This window comes from Taudactylus pleione, unplaced genomic scaffold (assembly GCF_031769625.1).
Source record: "Taudactylus pleione unplaced genomic scaffold, aTauple2 ptg000946l, whole genome shotgun sequence".
Taxonomy (NCBI): domain Eukaryota; kingdom Metazoa; phylum Chordata; class Amphibia; order Anura; family Myobatrachidae; genus Taudactylus; species Taudactylus pleione.
The window spans coordinates 2,559,602-2,582,926 of record NW_028285347.1 but is presented as its reverse complement, the minus strand read 5'-3'; the positions used below and the strand labels follow the sequence as shown (position 1 = coordinate 2,582,926).

The 23,325-nt window shown below is 42.9% G+C and overlaps 1 protein-coding gene across 3 annotated transcripts; it reads right to left on the bottom strand.

Annotated features, from left to right (window-relative positions):
- Positions 1–5,780: 5,780 nt before the first annotated feature.
- LOC148473257 (uncharacterized) lies at positions 5,781–16,725 on the bottom strand. 3 transcript variants are annotated; one of them, XM_088459853.1, is made up of 5 exons: positions 16,651–16,725; positions 14,607–14,750; positions 12,681–12,803; positions 12,146–12,269; positions 5,781–9,902 (listed from the first exon to the last, which is right to left on the bottom strand). In XM_088459853.1, exons 2-5 carry the CDS (start codon positions 14,727–14,729, stop codon positions 7,792–7,794), a joined length of 2,481 nt encoding a protein of 826 aa, XP_088315979.1. In that variant the 5' UTR covers positions 14,730–14,750; positions 16,651–16,725; the 3' UTR covers positions 5,781–7,791. The 3 variants fall into 3 exon arrangements, with proteins under 3 accessions (XP_088315979.1, XP_088315978.1, XP_088315980.1); XM_088459852.1 differs by having other exon boundaries at positions 16,532–16,695; XM_088459854.1 differs by lacking the exon at positions 16,651–16,725 and having other exon boundaries at positions 14,607–14,717.
- Positions 16,726–23,325: the final 6,600 nt, after the last annotated feature.

Here is a 23,325-nt window from a genome sequence, read left to right as displayed (position 1 = left end):
CTTACATTTAGTTCTGTTACCTGTGTTGTGGCAATATAACTACACTGTCTCTATATCAAACAGCCTCCACTCCACGACCACCTTTACTCCAACCACCCCCCTTAGTCAGTGTCTACATAATCCTTTACTTCCCGTTTCAAACCCCATCCTGCCCCTTCTAGTCTCCTTCACTCTCCCCTCCTCAGTCTCCTTTCCACCCCTCCGCTTCTCTCCCCCACTTTTCCTGTTCCTCCATTCATCACCTCCCTCCCTCCATGGCCTTGCTACCCCACCACTAAGCCCCGCTCCCTCCTGTCTCTGCCTGTCACCTCCCTTCACGTCACACTAAACTACCTCTTTACCCACCACCTGCAGATTCCCTTCCTCGCTCAGGAGCCCCCACTATCACTACTCTCTTCACCTCTGTCCTCCAAATTAATCTCGCCTCCATGTTACAGCAACCCAAATAATCTTATTTATATCTCTCCCACAGTCCTCCTTCTCCTGTGCCCTCTGAATGCCAGATCTGTCTGTAATAAACTGGTCCCTACCCATGACCTCTTCATCTCCAACTCCCTGAACCTCCTTGCCATCACTGAACCCTAGATCTCCCCTCTCATGCACCACTTCTCCTGTGGCTGTCTCCTCTGGGTGGCCTCATGTAGTCTCTCACATCCTTCCTTCTATCCTCCGGTTGCTCCTACCAATTCTTACCCTCACTATGCTATTTGCCTCTTTCAACCTGTTCACCTACTGTACGTGTAGCTGTCATAAAGTGCAGGTTCAGATAGCAGCTGATGACAGTCGCAGAACTAGCTAACCTCTTGTGATTGGCTGCTTGCAGATCCACCACTGATGCTAATTGATACACAGACACATATTATGCTTATATATATATTTAACTATGGGTATGTGAAACAATGGGGCTTCGGGAGCCAAAATGGACAGAGCTCACCATCTTGGATTCCGGAATCCATGGGGTGCTGCACAGTATGACGGTCGCCTGTTAGTTTTATCTCGGTTTGTTTGCTCTATATTCTATACAAGTTACGGATCTGAGACCAGTTTCAACATTTCATGCTCCCTCAAGCTGCCCAGATTACCTCCCCTCTGGGAAAAGTCACTGCTTTGCTATATAAAATAATGAGGTGTCCCCAGACATGACCACACAGTGTTATTTGAAAGGTCTTTTAAAAAATATTAGGAGACCTGAAATAATAATAATGGTGGTAAACAGAACATGACATGGTTAGTAGTACTCACATTAATATAGGTGCAATGCATATATGTGAAGTAGGAAAATATCTGAGAAGGGAGCTTCCCATAGGTGTTCCCACTCCAGTGATAGCAGCTCGGGGATGTAATTGCAGTAATGAGCTGTGCACCCTGTGGAATCTCACTCTAGCACATGTACTCTGTCAGTTTAAGTTAAATAATCAGAATATATAACACAATCTCCTCTATTGACTAATAACAATGATTCGAAGGAGATAAAAGTCAGATCCTAGGTGCTATACATAAATAAAGCAGTGCCAAGCAACTACTCCTTAATGTCAGATCACCGAAGCATTCTATTCCCCCAATGAGACCTCAATGCCCGGCGTGATACTGTCACTGTGTGCTGGTTCTCTCTTCACTTCATTCCCCCGCAGGCTGGCCATACCCCACTGGCACAGTTCAGTACAGGGAGGAGGGGGCGCTATGACATGCACTTTCTCCAGGCGCCATGGTTCCACGCTACTCCTCTGATTGTTCCACTGGACCCACATACTTTTACATTAAATATTTTGATATATACCTTAAAATTTTTTTTTTTTAGTTTATTATTTTTAGATATTTTATTATTTATTACTTTTCTCACCCTTTCTACCTCCTTACCCCATTGTTTCACATACCCATGTTTGTTTATCCCCCTAAATAATTGCTTTTAAAACTTAAAGTAAAAAACAAACATTCCCAAACTTTTTTGAATCACGGCGTCCTAGATTATCAGAATGTTTTTCATGACACCCCTAAGTTTAAGTTTGTTATTGAGAAATTCAGAAAACAGTCTAGTAAAATAGTAAAGTGAAGTAAATTGTGCTTAGCTGTCACCCTAGGATCAGTTATGTGGTGGTGGACAGGTTTACACAACCGTTTACATATTTACAATACATTGACCATAAATAATTTGATTTTGTGCTGGAACCAACTTCAGGCACCCCTGCAAGTGTCCCAAGGCACCCCAGGGTGCCACGGGGCAGAGTTTGGGATCCATTGTTCCAATGGATAATTGATTGTAAATTTGTTACATCCACTACGGCCATTCACATATTTTAGTACAAGTTATTAACAACAAATCCTTAGGTGAGTGCTAACTGGATATTGTTTAATTGGGTTTAATTGGAGACTGTTGACCTCCACATGACTAGCAGCTCTCGTCATAAAGGTTCCAAGTGTCCACACACACGCAACTGCTAACTTTCTTATCTATGTATATATTTAAGCAAATGTTTCTTTTCCTTGTATTGAGACTGGGAATTGTTTTTGATATATTAGAGAAGTATTTGAAGTTTACATGGGCATAAGAGTATGTGATATCTGTCATAAACCGGGTACATATGCTGTTGGTAACATCCTGCATATATGTTTCTTTGCTTACTGACTGTATTACAGCACTTAGGGGTCTATTTATTAAGCAGTGTTAGGAGACAGAGTGTAAAGTGATAAGGTGCCAGCCAATCAGTTCCTAACTGTCATCTCACAGGCTGTGTTTGAAAAATGACAGTTGGAAGCTGATTGGCTGGCACCTTATCACTTTTCACTCTGTCTCCTAACACTGCTTAGTAACTAACCTATGACAATAGTTACATTTCCCCATACATGATACCCTTACTTGTCCTGGATCCACCCATGAAACCAAAGCTTGACATTGACATTTACTTTTAGTATGACCTGTTGCATTTATTCTGGATGGTACTACAGTCTTATTTTTATAAATAAAAACTGGATGGGAAGCCATTATTGCACACGACCACTATGTTCTGTAATGTCTAGTATGGACAACTTCCGCTTTATACGACTCCCAATCTAATTTAGGTTTCTATCAATTGCTGTTTTTCAGCTAGTTGCTCTTGAGCTTTTGGTGCCTGCTATATCTATCGTGTATATATATATATATATATATATATATATATATATATATATAGATCTCGTACATACACACTGCAAATGATGGATCCAAACTACTATCGTGCCCACCCATTGGTCTCTTTCATCTCTGGCCCTCTCTCTCTCATTTGTACCTCACTCCGTCTTATCTCAGAACAGGAAGAGGGTGGACAGTCTCTCGCACATTAGTGAGATGCCGGCTCACAGGTGGGTACAGACCTCCATTAGTTTTAAAGTGCTCAATCCTGAAGGCTTCAGTGCATGTGAGCAGGTACAGGGCCTCACTCCATCTCATCCCTAACAGCAAGAGCTCTGAGAGTGGGGAGTTCTCTCTCCGTCTCTAGTGCACAAGTGTTAAAGGGACGTTTAAGATGAATATCTAGATCCCTTAACTCTCACTGGCTTGGCTCTAGTTCCTTCTGCCTGCTCTCAGCGCTTGCTCCTTATGGTTTGGGAGTCATATTGGGAATAGGATGCTGGGAAGAAACAAAGAAACACCGCACCCATGGATGCACTAAGGGCCTGATTCAGACCCGCTCACAAGCGCTATGCGTTCGCAAGCAGGTCGATGGTGGCCCAGTGCACGTGCCCCGGAGCGAGCGCAAAAAGCACTCGCTCTGGGACTCACTAAAAAAAAGGGGCGGCTGTCGATGTTGATCGACAGCTCGCCCCATTTTGTAGGCGTGGCTGGGGAGTGGCTTCACAAAAAAAAAAAGCACACGTCCTGATTCAGGGCGAGCGCTCGCTTTTTGCGAGCTGCTCTGAATCAGGCCCTAAATTCAAAGGTAACAGAGTGACAAGAAACAGAGCAATACCACTTCTTATACATCCGTTCTCCTCTATCTGCTGCTCCAACATAACTCCTAGCAGGACATCATCGGATTGCTTACCTTTCCTATGTATAGGAATATTCTGTTGTGGGACCTCCGCTCTGAAGCTCATGCGCGAGAACATTCTGAACTTCAAATTAATTGATAATTTATGACTAATTGCATTGGAGGTATAATTTTTACCATCGCAGGATTATTTTATGAAAATTGTGCAGGTATTTATATTTTAAGCTGTTTATTTAAAGAAGACTTGGCATAACCTAATAAAGAAAATAGAACATATAAATTCCGTCAGTCAGTAACTTTGTTTTCAGAGAATACTGTATATGAGCTGGAGTGAGGGTATCTCAGGACAAGCTTATCCTCAAAACGGTGCTTTAGATTCAGGGCCTGATTCAGAGCCGGACGCTATTTGCGAACGGTCGTTCAGAAAAAGGGGGTGGCTATTTAAATTGAGCACTCGCTCATTGCGGTCTGTTGACGCCTCTATGTCTGAGCCAGCAAAACATGCGCTCGCTATTTTGTAAAGACGCCCCTTGGCCGCTCGCATCCTACGTCATCTCCGCTATTTATTAGATTAATCGAGTACATCGAAAGGCGCCTGAACTGCTCGCTATTCTTGTGGTAGCATTTTCCTACCGCAATCATGCGAGCAGTTCAGGGTAAAAGACAACCAAGTGATGTGGTCGATGACGCTGCTTTGTTAATTATGCACACCCATTAAACGCCCGTTTTGACTGTTTGGCACGCCTGCGTTCGGATCTCCACTCCCCGTTTTCAAGCACCTTCCCCTGTTACCACCCACAAACGCCTCATTCTGTCACTCAAATTAGCAGCCCCTCGCTGTTTTGCGAGCGCACGATTTCCGACCGCAATGACTGGTTGGCGCATGCACAGATGTGCAAACTTCTCTCGGAGCGAGCGGCCGCTTACGAGCGGCTCTGAATCAGGCCCTCAGTCTCAGACTGTTAGTGGTAAATTTACATTAGGTTGTTTTTAATCGATTAAAAATCGATCAACATCGATGTTTCGGGGCTAAATCACACATTTACTAACAGGCAATTTTCTTCTTAATACTTATTTTGTGTGTTATTAAATGTGCGATTTATCCCCTGAAACAACATCGATGTTGATGGATTTTTAATCGATTAAAATAGACCACCTAGCCTCAGTGCTGGATTTTATGCTCCAGCTCAAACACCATCTGCATGCATATAATATAGCACTTGAATGCTAACAGAGGGCCCAATCCACTACCGTACGCAACTGCGATTACATACGCAGACGATTGTTGCGTACTGCGCGAACTAGCCACTGTGATTGGAACTGCGATAGCAGTGACTACGCAGACCCTTTGCAGAGTGATTGACAGGAAATGCCGTTTGTGGGTGGTGATGGGGGCGGGCAGGGGGGGGTTGGGTGAACGCCGGCGTCCCAGTGCGTTTCAACACAGTTGCAGGGGCATGCATAAATTATCGACTGTGATGGCCTACGCAGCCTGAGGCCTCATAGCGTGCAATTCCTGAGCAAGGTCAGGGCTTGTGCAAGTGAGCGTGAGGCTGCGATGGTACTCGATTGTACCGATGGTTTTGCAGTCTTGCTAAACATTACGGATGTGTGTAAAGTAAAGTGGGCGTCCTTATGTTGTACTGCGGCGACATTGCGATCGCAATGAATAAGCATACTATCACAGTTGAACTGCGTGCGTAATCACTATTGTAGTCGCAGTTGGGTTCCGTAGGGAATCAGGCCCAGAGACAGCTTTGCGGGTGTACTCCAGACTGAGCTGCCAAAGTCACCAAACAAAAACGTAACCAGACGTCAAATGTGAAGAATTTATTTGACATTTCAGGCAATCACTGTTACTTCTCAAATATTATAAATATACACATACAGTCAGGTGAAAGAGAAAGTACACCCTCTTTCAAATTGATGTTTTTACATAATTGGTAATACTCCAGTCTTCGCCAAATCCTAAACATATTCTAATCTCACAGAACAAACAAATCAAAGTATCTGACCTCGTCGTTGATTGTTCAATAAAGAAATAAGCTGTCACAAAGAAGGTAAGTACAGCCTTACTACTTCAATAAAATGAAAGGTGATATGAGAGCCAGGTGTTCATCAGTAAGTGCCACCACGCTACACAAAAGCAGAGCTGGCACTCTGATCTGGAGCTTCCAGGTATGTGGAAACAAAATACCAAGCTGAACAGGCATCTGCAACTAACGGTGCGTATCCACTAGCAGACTGTGAAATGACTGCATGATTACTACATTGTTATCGTGCAGTCATTTCACAGTCTGTGCTGTTCCTACACTGAACGATCAGCATTTGGAAAAATAAAAAAAATCGCTGTTGGAGTTCTGTTTCAATATATCCCTAAAAACGGATGGGATGTAAATAACATGTGTGCAAAGGACATTTAATATCTTTGCATCTACTGCTGAATTGCATTATACAAATCTACACCGAGCTCCACCAAGTCTGTTCTCCTTGGGATAGAGATATATATATATATATATATATATATATATATATATATATATATATATATATATATATATATATATATATATTTTGTTTTTTTCATATTTTTGACATTAAGCTGCCAGATTTGTGCCCCATTAACAAGCGACTGAACGATAGCAATGTCGTTATCGTTCAATCGCTTTGTTTAATCGGGTAGTGGATACCCGCCTTAAGAAAAGGAATGGTCTACTAAATGGCCGTTTACTACTTTGTACGGATGAGCAGCAACGCTTTAAAGCCCAACATTCTACAGTGAGATAAAGTTAATTAACACAGAGAGAATACTAAAGATATTTGCCAATCTGCTCCTAAGTGGACGTCCCAGCATACGGACCCAGTGATCAGACTGGATGGTGCTCAGAGAAATCGCAAGAACCAAAAAGCTACATGTATTTACAAGCCTCTGTCAACATTGTACTGTACAGGACAACAGCAGAACTCTAACCTCAGAAAGAGATTGAACAAGTACAGATTTAATGGAGAGGTCACTACCAAAAAACAACAAGTTACAGAATAGCTTAGGTTTGCAAAACTGCTTCTCAGAGATAGAGAAGACTTCTGGAAAAAATGTTCTCTGGACAAAGACTACAATGGAGTGGTTTGGTTATAATGTTGTAAAAGAAACTGCATACTACCACAAAAACCTTCTACCAATAGTATCGAATGGAAAATCCCATTATACAACATGACAATATCTTGAGTCCATCAGCAAACCTACAGCTGACATACCATGGAGATGCTGGGCAGGAACTGAACAGGGCTGTGCGTAAACAAGTAGCACCATACATCAGCAAACTGATGCAAGATTGTAAGCAGGAGTGGGCCAACATTCCTCTTATACAATGTAATAGGCTGATAAACAAAGACTTCAGCTTAGCTCTTGAAGGGATGTAACTACTTTTTTAAAACATGGCTCCTTATTTTGGACTTATTTTTGATAAATAATTACTGACAAAGTAAAATTATGTATATCCATTCCACGACACTGGCTCCAAGTTGTTTCCAGCTTTCATTTAGTAGAAGGCATCTAAAGCTCACTGGAACAAATAAAGGAGTCTTCACTATTTGTATTAGACTGTTAGCACACATTAGCCATTGAAAGCTACATGCACCTGTACAATAGCTACAATAGCTCTCCCTGGCTGCCTGTCACCTAGAGAAATACTGAGAGTGTGGTAGACTGGCATGGTCTCCACTCGGGGAGAATTTTTCACCAAGACACACACACACTCTCAGGGAGCTCTCTGTCCCTCTTCTCACACACAAAGATCTAACACAGAGATCTACTTAGCTGTACATATCATGCATGACTTTCTAAGTGTTTAGTTAAATAACCTTTCAGCACAAAACATTCGCCACATTCTAAACATTTATAAGGCTTCTCGCCAGTGTGTTGCTGTTCATGAGCAATAAGACTTGTACGATCTGAAAAGGACTTCTCACACTGTGAACATGAATATGCTTTCTCTACTGTGTGAATCTTCTTATTCGCGGGGTGACTCAAACGGTGGGAGATATACTTCCCACTAGTCAAAGGTTTCTCACTGCTGTGAAATCTCAGCTGTGCCTGCTGATGCGCCTCTATGTGAGTCCGGTAATGTAGGGAGAGGACTGATAAATCGGTAAAACTCTTTCCACACTCTGAGCAGGAAAATGACTTCTCTTCTGTGAGACATCTCTGGTGTTTCTTTGAATACAACTGAGTGGATACATTTTCCACCCCCTGGACACATGGCTGTTCTCCTATGTGAGTCCTGTAATGGAGGGTGAGGGCAGACACGTTCGTAAAGCATTTTTCACATTCTGGGCAGGAAAATGACTTCGATTCCCTGTGAACAATTTCATGGCGCTCCAGACGGGCGCGATTGTGAAAACATTTCCCGCACTCGAGGCACCTGAACGGATGCTGCCCTGTATGGTTTCGCTGATGTACAACAAGGCCAGAGCGATCCCTGAAACATTTTCCACAATCGTTACAGGAATACGGCTTTTCCCCCGTGTGAATTCTCTGGTGTATGACCAGGCCCGAACGGTCAGTGAAACGTTTCTCACACTCTGAACACGAAAATGGTTTCTCCCCTGTGTGCACCCTCTGATGCCTATCCAGATGGGAGCGACTCGGGAAACATTTTCCACATTCGAGGCACAAGAACGGTCTTTTCCGTGGATACGAGCTGTGAGGAATGCATTCGCCGCTTTCAGAATATAAAACACGCTTCCCTCCTGTATGAATTCTGTTATGGTTACTAAGATGTCCTCTTTTACTGAAACATTTACCGCAGACTGGGCACACAAATTTCTTTTCTTGTTTGTGAATTTTTTGATGTTCCGCTAGGCTGGAGCTACTGTTAAACCCCATCCCACAGTCGGAGCATAAAAATGGCACCACGTCTGTGGGACATCTCTCGTGTAAACACGTTTCAGCAAAAGAGGAAGGCTTGTTGTGAATCGCCTGATGTGCGATAACATTTGCACGATCGACAAACTGTTTTCCACACTCGGGACACGCGAAAGGCTTTTCCTCTGTGTGAATTCTACGATGTGCCACAAGCTCCAGCGTTTTGGAAAAACATTCACCGCATTCCGAGCAGGAAAATGCCTTCTGCTCCATGTGACTCTTCTCATGTAGATGAAACTGGGTTATGTCGTTGTAGGATTTCTGACAAAAAGAGCATTTAAAAGTTTTCTCTCCATTAGAAGACGACGAAGGAGACAGAATCTCTGAGTAGAGGTCAGTGTCTGAGAGACCTCGTGCATTCTCCTCCATTTCAACATCTGCATTATCTGTTAGTGCATTGGCTTGGTGTGTAATACTGTTAGTTTTTGACAGCCATGTTTGCTTAAAGGAGTTTGAGTCTTTGTTGATAGGAAACGTATAATCGTTTGATACAGGATCAGTAAGTGCACACGTTTCAACATTTGAATTCAGTTCCTCTTTCACATTGGATAAATGATTTTCCTGTGTACATGCTGCACGTATACAAGAGGCAGATTCTGCTAAACTTTCTCCCTCATAGGACTGCTCTTTGATATGGGCAAATAAGTGGCAAGCAGGCTGCTTGAATGGATAAATGACATTGCCCGCAAAGGTTTCTGTCTCAATGCAGACCGGCTCGTCTTTCATTTGGACAGTCGCAGTCTGTGTGGCAACAGAAGCACTGGTGTCACAATTTACTTCCTCGCAGGAAGACGATTCCACAACAGCCAGAGCTTTCTGTTCATCTTCACTAAAATGGGTGTCATCGCAGGAACCAGACTGCAGGCATCCCCCAGTTTGTGACAATTGTTTAGCGGTACTCTGGGACCCTCCTGAATGGGATAGGTCAGTAGTAGTTCCAGGTGTGTGGTTATATTTCTGTTCAATAAGATCGATGAGACATCCATCAGACATTCCTCTGTTTTTCAATGTACCTGCAAAGACAGTTGCAGCTTTTATACATTTTTTTTTTTCATTCACAAAACAAATGTCAAAAAGAATGTACAGAAAGCCAGTGAAACCGTAGGTATTTACAGGTCTTCCCATCTCAAATAAATATCGGACAAAGACAGAAGTTTAAAAAACGCTGAGCTACAACCACTTTTGTGCTATACTGTTGGCTAAAACAATTGTGGAGTTAATAATACGATTCATCCATCACGATTGTGATCTACTCTTTCTAAATGTCACTTTCATCCAGTCTACCAGGATCCACAAATAAAAACGATGAGGAACCACTTTTTGAAATGGTTCTGTTGACTGATATGTATAACATAGTCGGGGAACATAACGTGGAAGGAACCACTAGAGTTCGTGCTCCAGACACCAACAGTCCCGTTGGGTCATACACAGATAATTTATTATCCTGTTGAGGCCATGAGCGTTTGGGGGGTAGTGACAGGATAAATGGAGGCATGCCTCTCTGTTTGAACTCCATTGCATGGGTGTGCATAAATTACCCACTGCGACGGCATACGCAGCTTGAGTACTCAATGCGTGTGACGAGGTTAGCAATTTCTGAGTTAGGTCAGGGCTGGCGTAATTGTGTGTGAGGGGCCGATGTTACTCGATGTTCCCGATGTATACACAGGACTGTGAGGTATTACGGATGTGAGATAGCGGTAGTGGGCGTCTGTAGGCTGGCAGTGCCACGGCTTTGCGACTGCATTCATTAGCATATATCTGAAGCAGATCTGTGTGCATCATCACAGCAGCGATCCGTAATGAATCAGGCCCTGAGTTCCCAGCCTCTCGGTAACAGAGATGTACAGCAAATACAGTAACAGACCCCAGGTCCTCTATTCGCACCAGAGAGGTTTGGGGGAGGAGGGTGATGTATGATTGGGGTGATGTATAGGGAAAGGTGGCCCTGGGACGCCATGGAACCTTGCTATGTCACTGAATATACTTATAACTCAAGGGAAGAAAAGAAAATGGTTTCTCAAAATCATGGTTGGATATTTCCATATGCATTATAATAATGTCAGGAAAAGGTCACATTTTTACTTCACTGCAAACGTACTGATAATTGCCAATCCTGCTTCATTAAACTTTATTTAAACAACAACAACGTGACAAGAGCTCTGTAAGTATGGGATAAACGTGTACATTGCTCATGAGTGTGGGTAGGTCTCCGTGTGCAAAGTGTCATACTGTAGGCCTAATCCACAAAACAATCTTGTTTTTCCAGACGATATATATTTACCTAGTGTGTGGGTGGGTACTTCTGAAAACATTCCTTATTTTTTAGCTAAACCTATGGATACAGATTCCCACAATCTGGATAGGTTTTTAATTGCACCTTTAATGTTCCATCTTCGCAAATTGAATAATCACGAACATGGAACGTGCATAAGGGCCCAATAAACCAGTAAATATATGCATAACAATCATCCATCCTCTTTTTAAAAACACCATATGTGGTTTACAGTCAGACTATATTACCCATTTATTAAAGGCTTACGGCCCCCATACACGGGACGATTTGAAAAAGTACGACACCTTGTTACGTTTTCAAGTTTCGTCCGATGCATCACAGCATGCTGTAAAGGGTATACGATGCACCTTACAAGATGCTTCGTTTACCTATTTACAGCATGATGAATCGTAGATCAAATAGTTTTTCCATCTGATCTACGATACCGATCCACGACGCCGGGACGCGCATCGAAAGAGTCTATGAAAACCCAATTTTTCAAACGATTGGTCATTACGATCAGTCGAAAACGGCCAGATCGTGTGAAAAATAGCCCCGTGTGGGCCTTTATTTCCTACAACTATTTTTTTTGGTTCTGGGTGGAAGGAATTAGGATAAGATGCAAACATTTAAAAACTTGTGCCCTGGCGTGACTGCTAAGTTGTCTTATCAATGGGAAGATCAGCTGCCCCTCCTAATTTCAAACGTACTGCCTCAATGTTTTTGAGAATGTTTATTTTAATGAAAACAAAACTTTAATAATAGCAATGATAAAGTAATCATTCTCTATTGGCTTGTCATGTTATAACAAAGCTGTGTCGACTGCAAATCTGAAGATTGGCCCTTCAGTGCAAAATGTTTTTAAACACATTGTATCTGTTTTTTCCCACCGGACATCACATGAATAAGTAGCCAACGTGCCCTCTACACACAATGCTAATTTATAACATAGCCAGCAGCAAATATGTCTGTTATACTCACCCACTGTCCTGGTGGGCCTTTTATTCTCCATCATGATGTCCTTGCAGAGATCTTTGTGCTCTTCTAAATACTCCCACTCCTCCATGGAGAGATACACAGCAACATCCTGACACCTTAAAGGAACCTGTGACACACACAATGATACAGTCATCACCCAGACACATCCCCTGGTGTTACTGTATAATGTCCCATTCCCAGCAGTCACCTCTCCAGATATCACCCAGACACAGCCCCTGGTGTTACTGTATAATGTCCCATTCCCAGCAGTCACCGCTCCTGTCATCACCCAGACACATCCCCTGGTGTTACTGTATAATGTCCCATTCCCAGCAGTCACCTCTCCAGATATCACCCAGACACAGCCCCTGGTGTTACTGTTTAATGTCCCATTCCCAGCAGTCACCTCTCCAGTCATCACCCAGACACATCCCCTGGTGTTACTGTATAATGTCCCATTCCCAGCAGTCACCTCTCCAGTCATCACCCAGACACATCCCCTGGTGTTACTGTATAATGTCCCATTCCCAGCAGTCACCTCTCCAGTCAGCAGCTGAATGATCTTGTTGGTGAGTTCCAGGATCTTCTGCTCATTGTCTCTCTCATGTATCAGTGAGTGTGGAGTCACCCACTCACCAAACTTCTTCACCATGACACAATTCTACAATAAAATTTTTTAAAGACGGCCGGTCGTTACAGAGCTTAATATCTATTGCATGGATGATGAGCTGCCTTCTGGATCTTATATGGGAATTAGAAGTCATCAAAGAGTTCTATGGCCATATGAAAGCATGAAGCTGTAAACTACACTATGCAGACAAAAGTGATTGGACACCCCGCGCGTTTCAGTTGGTTTGGCATGGGTCCACTAGTTGTAATGCATGGTCATATTAACTCTGAGAAGTATAGAGATGATCTTGATAACTCTCTGCTCCCTACATTGTGGTAGCTGTACGGAAACAACAAATGTTTTTATCAGGGCGACAATGGCACCTGTCATGTTTCCAGGTAGACGCTGGACTGATATACAGAAAATTTGGTAACCCGGATGGACTGGTCAGCTCAGAGTCCAGATCTTAACCCCATGGAGAACCTCTGGGATGAATTGGAGTGACAGGTGCGTTCTAGGCCAACTTGACCCCCTTCAGTGTCACAGTTGGTCACTGTACTTTAGGCGGAATGGTAAAACATACCGCCCACTGTTGTCCAGGAACTTGTGGACAGTTTCCAAGAAGGGTGTCTGCAGTAATCACTGCACGTGGTGGACCTACAAAGTGCTGACGTCAATAAAATCTTGCTGATTTATTTGCGGTCAGTGTCCAATCACTTTTGCCTACATAATGTAAGTGCTTTTAGAAGGTTTTAGAAATATGAGATGACTTCTAATATCCATAATTAAAAGTAGGTGACGCACAACTCCTCATATATACACAAGCTGTCCTAACGAACACCTCAATTGATTGATGACTTGAAATATGTTTATACATATTATTTGGTCATTTATGGGTTCCCAGTATTGGCACCCTCTAATCGATACCTGCTGACTTGGAACCCCCCAGCCAGAGGCACTTTGAAAACTTCCCACCACCCTCTTAGACTAGAGAGTCTGGACAGAGGGCGTGATTCAACAAGGAACGCAGTTGCTTATACGCACACTATCGGACGATTGTTGCGTTCTGTGCATGCACCACAGTGCGCAAACTAGCTATTGCGATCGGAACTGTGATCGCAGAGGCTACGCAGACCCATCGCAGAGTGATTGACAGGAAGCACCATTTGAGGGTGGTGATGGAGGAGTGGTTGGCCGTACGCAGGCGTGCCAGTACGTTTCAACGGCGTTGGAGGGGCGTGCATAAATTATCCACTTTGATACCATACGCAGCCTGAAGCCTCATAGCGTACGCTGAAGTAAGCAATTCATTAGTAAGGTCTGACCTGCCTTAACTGTGTGTGAGGCTTCGATGGTACTCGATTGTACCGATGTTTTCGCAGTCTTGCTAACCATTACGGATGTACGTGTAGGTGAAGAGTGCGTCCTTATGTGGTGGTGCAGCGGCATTGCAATTGCAATGGATTAGCACACAATCGCAGTTGAACTGCGTGCATACGCTATATTGCGATCCGTAGTGAATCAGGTCCTGAGACAAGACAGAAGTTGGGCCGTGCAAAAATTAGGACAGCACAGACCAACTCTGATTTGTTATTAGTCTAAACTCACTCATCTAACAGGTCACTGTATGTGTATACATAAAAAACAACAAAACAGGATCCTCACGCAGATTTTAAACCAGCCAAAAGCTCTATGTCCTGGACAGGCACCATTTTGATATCTATTACATAACTCTGGTTATCACCGTTTTGCCATTACACAGAAAATGTTATATCCAGATACTCAAATAACCGCACATCGCTCTAGCAATGAAATAGTAGTGATGTCACTGTGACACTTCCCAGAAGCCCTCACCTCACCAATCAGCAGGTAGATGATATCCAGGGTGAGATTTAATATCCTCTCAGTCATGTGACTCCTGTCCCTGTCCATCCTCAGTGAGACAGACGAAGGTTCCGAGAATGGACTGCAGTACATGTGCAAGGGACGGCCTGAATCCTGTAGTCAATGAAATCAAGATTGTACTGAGCTCAGGTATCACTCTACATAAACAAACATAATAAAGATTTTTTTTTGTGGCATCCAACAAATGGAACACTGATGAGTGGCACCCTGGGTGCATCTGTCTTTCTGCAGTACAATGTAAGGGATTGGGAGTCAACGGTCAGTGTCACTAGAATACAATTTGTTTACTAAAAAGAGATTTTCAAAGAATCAAATAACTGGCTGTAGTCTTATGGGAATCAAGTAGTTATAAAATTGTGCGCACTCATTCAATAATTTAACTACAATCCTACATGGAACCATATATTCAAGTAAGTGCATACTGATACTGAAATACAATGTAATGGGCAAAATGACACATACCAGAAAAATTCTACTACTAAATGGAAGTTCCACTAAAACTGTACGATATCAGCTGCATATAAATAGGGCAGCTGAAACATTTGATTGATAATCATTCCTGGATACCCCCATACCTTTCTGTATGGCTGACATAAGGAGATGGGTGTGTGTGTCTGATCTATGATCCTCTACATCAGAGGCTCAGTCATGTCTAAAGGTCCCCATATATCTGCAACGTATTGGGCTAATTCCCCGATCCTGGGGAATCAACGACATGGAGATCATGATCAAAATATGATCGTGATCAGCAAATCAGGGATTTTTAACATGAAGAATTTCACAGACTCCCCGACAAATGGGCAATCAGCGATGCCGCCAATTGGCATTTCCGACCAACTGATCTGAGTGGATCAGGGAATTGGTTGGTAGATGTATGGGGCACTTAACATGCCTGTGGATGCAATTATGTAAGTGCTGCGATTTCTCTATCAAACAATCTACTGATACTATAGTAATAATACAGCGTTAAAAAAAAAAGACAGTACAGAGATACTGCTATTTTTTGTTAAGCTGCCCATCCACTAGACGAGCTGACATGTAATCGTGCAGTCGTTTGTCAGTCTGTGATGAACCTGCACTGAACGAGCAGTCGTTCAGTGCAGGCTCATCAATCGTCTGCAAACATGCTCAACCTGACGTTTCGTCAGGTTGACCAGCTTGTTTGCACGATAAGATGTCGGAAACGACCAGCGGGCACGCGCATCACTGGTAGTTTCCTACATAAATGTGCACGATTTGCAAGCGAATGAACGATAACGACGTTATCGTGCAATCGCTTGCAAATATAGCTATGTGAATGGGCACCTGTAGCCTACGCAGAGCCTATTCTTTCACAAATTCTGTATAAAAGTAAATCCTATTCAACTATATTACTGGGCTTCTAAAAGGTAATGAAATCGCAGCCCAAAATAGTCTCCCTAATTGTTCTTACTTTTACATGCCGCATAGGGCAGTCGTGGGGTTATCCCCCCCATCTACCACCACAGGGAGAATATCGGAAAGTGCATGTGGTGTGGCATATGATGTACAATGACATGTTGCTGACGGCGTGTGCGGTCAGTACATACCAGATACCCTTCCAATGGATATTGGTTTACTCAAAACTGGGGGTTACTTGTCATCACAGGGCTTCACACATACTGAGTTTCCCTATTGCTACTGCTGCCCTCTGACACAGCTGCTGAGACGGGAACCTGTGTATTTGGAAATGGTTAATTCTCAGCCACTGACAGCCCTCCATCTGTACTCCTAATGTACGGCTGGCTACCTGCCTGCACCAAGTGCGAGTGAAGCTGGACAAATACAGAATGATGGCATAACAATGAGCTGAGCCTGGGATCATCAATGCCCCGATGTGTCCATTCAGCACTGACCTGCAGCAGCTTGTCCCCCAGCTATGGCTGCTGTTCAGGGTGTAGTGTTACCCGACAGGATCGGAGATCTCCCACCTGAATGATATCTGAGGCCAACGTACTCGGTGGAGGACACCTACCAGAGAACGGGGCCCTTAATTGCGGCGTATGCGCCACTTCCTGGATATGCGTTCCAAGCCTCGCTCTCGCCCCCGTAGCTGCTTAGTGATTGGCTAACAGCAGTATCCCTGGATGAAGAGCCCCCGAGGGATTCTGGGAGTTGTAGTCTTATTTTCTTATTACGTCTATGTGAGGGGCAAATAAATTTGCTATAAGGCCCATAACAAAAATAATATTGCAGTTCCAATATACGAGCTGTTGGAAGGGAGCCGCTACGTTAACAATGAGGCGTGTACCTGCCAAGTATCTAAAATAGATTCCAGGGACCCTTCTCCCTTTGCTGTACAGCGGGTGAGGTGCACCCAGTCAGTCACGTCATGTGCAGATGTACCATAGTAAATGAACAAAATGACATTGTGTCATGTCTGCTGCCTGCAATTGGCTAATGTTATATATTTTTTAAAATGCAACAAAAAAAGTATTTTTCAGTAAATATTCATTTATTTTCAAAGACAATCAGTTTTTTTTTTTTTTAGACATACCCAGGACGTTGTCTTAAAATCAGTACAGCTGATAAAGTTGTTAGTTGCTCAATGCATCCTGCCTTATTTGAGAAAGCAAAGACAAATTTAATGGTTGAGCTAGGTAAGGAAATTGCCTTCGGGTAGCCTCAGTGACCACATCAGGGCCGGCGCTAGGTGTCTCTGCACCCAGCGCCATCCCATGCTTCCCCTCCGCCCGCTCATTCCCTGCGTCTTCCCCTGACCATAAAATTATACCTGCAGTAGGTGGGTGGAATTTCTTCAGCGAGACCTGGCGCCCCTGTGCGGTCGCACTGACAGAACGTGTCAGGAGCTGGGCCTAGACCACATGTCCTGGAATTCTTAAGGCCCCTACAAACTACACAATATTTTGAATGATTCCGGTGCATTGGAATGATAAATCGTTCATATCGTCATGTGTGTACACACTATGCGCACTCCTACAGCCTCATTCGTCGCAACTTCAAATCTTTAGTACATGCAGGAAGTTCTGTCAATCTCGTTACGAATCGAACGATTCCCCTCAGTTCGTGCAGTATGTTCGCTCTACCGAACGACCAGGCGATATGATTTTATTATATAGTTAATGATCTAGACACTATACAGGGAGTTTATATGGCAAGAGGTGTCATGGTGCAAGGGAGTGCATGTGGCAGCAGATGCCACTGTACATAGAGTATATACAGTGGCTACAAAATATATTCACCCCTTAGGCTTTTTTTAAATTATTGCTGTGTTACAACATGGAACTCTGACGAAACGGCATTCAGCCGAGAAACGCGTAAAGTTACGCCCCCCGACATCATACCATGAAGTAGCCAGTGAATTACACTGCAGACTTCTAGCTTTAAGGAGGAAAAGCCGGCACAAGCAACCACCACTATTGTGGTGTACATCATGAGATACTACAAACTGATATTCTAGGTGGGACGCAGTGCACAGTGTCATATCTCCCTGAGGCGTGTGAGAAGACCGCTAGAGGTAAGAGACGACAACAGCATCAATATAATACTTACTGCTAGTGACTGGATTACCACATTAAGGAACCTTAACAGGAATTAATCTTTTTTCTATATTGCATATTATTGCATGTATTAACAAACTCCTCTGTGTCTGATCAACACATGAGGTAGTTCTTTGGAAACTATTTAAGGCATATGGAATATTACACTAACACTACCAGCTATTAAAAACGCTGCTATTCTTCAAACTAATGCTTACTAACTGCATGGTTGTCAGATTTATAGGCTTTGATTACTGACCTGGAACAACAGCTTAACATTGCATCACCAACTTCCCTGCTTTTTATAATTATTTGTGTATATCAACTACTCATGAATTTAGGTAATGTGTTTATTAAGAATATAGGGCTATTACAAAGTCTTTTTAATTGTTTGTGTTTTTTTGACAATATTAAACATTTTTATAAATATTATACATTATTTGTCAATATTTAAGGTGAGATCAGCGCTCCACAAACTCCCCCTTGTTTTCTGTCAACATGGAACTATGCTGGATTTAATTGTTATTTAGTTCCATTGATCAACACAAAGTATTTGAGAATATGGCAAAAAAATAAAAATAAATTAAGAGTAAAAGACTGAAAATAAGTGTTTGAATAAATATTCATCCCCTTGGTGGCATATTTGTGTTTTCTGCATTAGGACTAACGCTTCAATCAATAATTGGAACCAGTGCTCGAAGTGGGGCGGTATACGGCGGTATGATATACCGCCACTTCCTGCCACCACTTCGTTTTTTGCCACATTAAACAAGGTACCAGCATTGGGATCGTATATGGGATCCCAATGCTGGAACAGCAGCGGCATTGCATGGAGATGTGTCCCGCTGGGGACACATCTCGATGACGGCGCTGGGATGGAGGCAGCCAGGAGCTACACTGACATCAGTTAGCTCCAGCCGCCAGCCAATCCTGGTTCGCTGATTAAAAGAAGGGGCGGCCACAAGCCAATCATGGCTCGCGGCCCGCCAGCCAATGAGAAGCTGCCAAATGGCAGCTTCTCATTGGCTGCCAGCCAGCGCCGGCTTTAAAATGCCGCTCTGTCTGCGGAAACATCTCCCTCCACTCGGTTGGGAGTCGCCGAGTGCTATTCCTTAGACGGCGTCAGCGCGCAGCTCACATAGGTAAGCCTGATTTTCAATCCCCCAGCGTGACATAAGGCTTCAGGGACAGTGCAAGGTGGGGTGAGTACGTGCACTGCTTACCGCTCACTGCCGACACATGGAGGGGGAGGGGGGGGGGTTGAAGATTGAAAGTTCCATACCCCCACCTCCAAATTTCCACTTCGAGCACTGATTGGAACTATAAACCAAGTTGATGGTGTAACGCTGCATACACACAGGACAATTTTCCTGAATGATTATGATATAGTTCAGTGATAAATCGTTCATATCGTTCATTTTTATGCAGTGAACAATCGACCAACGATGCACGTTCCCGCATGAACGATAATGATATATCTATGGTCAATCATACATGCAGACCAACTTGGACGATTTTGTCAAGATTTGCCTTTAAAGACATGACTTCACTGAAATATCTATCATAGATATCTATCAGTGTGTACACACAAATCGTTTGCCCTGCACTACAGAAAGTTGTAGGCAAATCTATCAGCGATCTCTTTGGTTGTGCATGCCGCATAACTGTTATATCGAATGGCAATTGGTGACTTGATCCCTGGAAGAGCTTTTGCTTTGGGTCGGTAAGTCAGCCAATGATTACACGATAAAACAAGGACATGAGCCACTGACTTTCACCAGCTAGTTCAATACCTGGGATTGAAAAATGAAATAAAAATGTCTCATAAAAAAAAAAAAAAGACAGGCCTGCCAGTATCATGCCCATACAAGAGATCTGGCCAGATATTGGGATTAAGGAAGACCAGTTTGTCCAGGATCTTGATGCGTGGTATGAGCCATGGCTGAAGATGATGCAATCTTTGATCTCGAGACCAAGGAAGACCAGGATGTCCAAGATCTTGAGAAAAAGCCAAAATACAAAATATTTAAATGGCTTAAAGATAAACTCAGCAGATCATCAATTAAAGGACTAAGAAAGAATAGAATATTTGGGATAATGCCTAGTATGAATCTGTGTACCTATTCAGGGTCAGTGAGGATGATGCAGTTTCAGATCTTGAAAAAAAAATAAAAGTCAAACAAAATATTTTAGTGTCTACGAGCTGAACTGGGCAGATCATCGCAGGTGCAAAAACCAAAAGTAAATAAACAACACACATGCTACATGTCCAAGTTCAGGTATATGAACAGGTGAGCAGAGCCAGAAGAACAACGTGTTTTTAAAAAAACACTACTTCTAGTTAGGCAATCATCATTCTTTGCTCTTTGCTTGATATTTTTGGTATATTTATAAATTAAAAAATAGAAAAACTATGAAGCATAGGAAGAAGATTCAAAATGGAGTATATTTTATATTTTAAACAAAATAAAAATATAATTGCAATAAATAATCAGCGCTGATAAAGCAATCACGCATTACAGAGTGTGGCAAAGAGGGCACTTTGAAACATTCTGATATACAGAACAGACCTCATTCCCCAGGAAAAGAGACAGATTGGGTTAAGTATCCTGCCGCTTTCTACAACAAAGGTCTTAAGCCGGGTACACACTAGATCACAGGTTCTCAAACTCGGTCCTCAGGACCTCACACAGTGCATGTTTTCCAGGTCTCACCACAGAATCACAAGTGAAATAATTGGCTCCGCCTGTGGATCTTTAAAATGTGTCAGTGAGTAATGAACACACCTGTGCACCTGCTGGGTGACCTGGAAAACGAGAACTGTGTGGGGTCCTGAGGACAGAGTTTGAGAACCACTGCACTAGATGATGTCTAGTGTGCCAGACATCTTCAGTGTCAGGACCCGGCGGGGGAGCCAGCCTCGGAAAGTACATACATACTTGCCAATGACGGCAGCGACAGAGCGATGGCAGGGGGCCAGGCTGCATTCGGCAGCATGGCCCTCGCTAACGATATCCCCCGTTCGGCCTTGCATGTAGGGCCGACGGAGGATGTCGCTGACGACATGTGGGAGCATGCATCATCAGTGGTATAGCAGATACACACAAGACGATGTGCCCGATTATGTCGCTCCGATCCACCGGATCGGACTACATATAGCCTAGTTTGTACCCAAAATTACACACAGCTGCACTACCTCCTTGTGACTGATTTGGTGTGTGAAGGTATAAAGGATTGTAGGATCCAGTGGGGGGGGCTTCCGATGCTGACTAGCAACCGGACGATAGAGAAGGGCTGATGGGGCAAAGCTAGTGTCAGGAAACCATCTCATATATACAAATGTGCAGTGATAACATTTATGAGAAGTAAAAAGCCATCTGATTGTGAAAACGGGTATCCTTTGTTAGCTATCTTTTTTTTATTTTTTTTTAGAAATCTGCTAAGATTTGTTATGTGTATGTCTATATTAGTCACTTATATAATAAAACTAATCTATGCAGTGGTAATAGGACACTTGACAAAAACAGCCAGAAGAGATTCCACCTGGTAAGGTAGTATGGTAGAATGCAAGTCAGTCCTCTGATCTTAATAGCTGTCCGTTTTTTTTATGTATACTCATATGTCCAGCAAGGAACAAATAAATCACTCATAGAGCCTTGTCCATAGAAAGCTAGAAGTCATCTTTGGAAAGGACTCATATGCAAAGGCAAACAGGTAGGGTTTCCAGTTGCCTGGAAACCTCTCCAGCCCACACCATGACTACAATAGAAATAGTAATATGATATAAGTTTACTACTGCTGCATGTTCTTCTCAGTATCATAAATTAAATCAGCACCACCTGTGGATCTTTTAAAATGTGTCAGCCAGTAATACACTTGTGCACCAACATGCTCTCTTAGGGAAACATGGAAAACATGCACTGTTAGGTGTGCACTGCTATGGACCATCATTAGCGTTAATTATTAATACCGTATAATAATACACTATCCAGTGCATAAGGAGACCAATATGTACATATATGTCCAGGGCAGTGCTAGGTTCTACTGCTGCTCTCCCAGACCTGCTCCAATGCTTTGGAATGGTGCCCACACCTGAAATAAAAGCATTCAGCTAAGGCAGGATGGCCCTACTGCCACATCTAATGGCTTACTGTGATTGCTGGTCCTGTGTATGCTGGAATTATGACACACAATACACTTTGTATGATGCATATTAAAGTTGGATAAGTTCTAATTATACCCTCTTCATGGACTGACCAAACTCACTCTAAAATCAAGCACTTGGAAACCCCCCTCTAAAAATCCTGCGTTTTCCATTGATATGTGCTTGTAGAAAAAGTCATAGGGGTATATAGTTCAATTTATCCAAGATAATCTGTCATAATAATTATAATGGTGATGATAGTTATAACTGTAGTAACATATAAAATAGTAACAGAGATTATTGAAAACAGCAATTATCAATAATAATATATATAAAAGGAAATGCCATTTGGAACCTACAGTCAGGTCCATTAATATTGGGACATTGACAGAATTTTCAGATTTTGGCCTCTATTCACCACCACAATGGCTTTGAAATGAAACAAACAAGATGTGCTTTAACTGCAGACTTTCAGATTTAATTTGAGGGTAATTACATCCAAATCAGGTGAACGGTGTAGGAATTACAACGGTTTCTATATGTGCCTCCCACTTTTTAAGGGGCCAAAAGAAATGGGACAAACTAAACAATCCTAAATCTAACTTTCACTTTTAATACTTTGTTGCAAATCTTTTGCAGGCAATTACAGCCTGAAGTCTGGAACGCATAGACATCACCAGACGCTGGGTTTCATCCCTGGTGATGCTCTGCCAGGCCTCTACTGCAAATGTCTTCAGTTCCTGCTTGTTCTTGGGGCATTTTCCCTTCAGTTTTGTCTTCATCAAGTGAAATGCATGCTCAATCGGATTCAGGTCAGGGGATTGATTTGGCCATTGCATAACATTCCACTTTTTAGCCTTAAAAAACTCTTTGATTGGTTTTGCAGTATGCTTTGGGTCATTGCCCATCTGCACTGTGAAGCGCCATCCAATGAGTTCTGAAGCATTTGACTGAATATGAGCATATAATATTGCCCGAAACACTTCAGAATTCATTCTGCTGCTTT

Coding starts and splice junctions, on each gene's coding strand:
- LOC148473257 (XM_088459853.1), bottom strand. CDS start 14,729: ATGTACTGCAGTCCATTCTCGGAACCTTCGTCTGTCTCACTGAGGATG. Junction 12,804..14,606: donor TCTACCTGCTGATTGGTGAG/GTGAGGGCTTCT, acceptor ATTTTATTGTAG/AATTGTGTCATGGTGAAGAA. Junction 9,903..12,145: donor AAGGCCCACCAGGACAGTGG/GTGAGTATAACA, acceptor CTGTCTTTGCAG/GTACATTGAAAAACAGAGGA.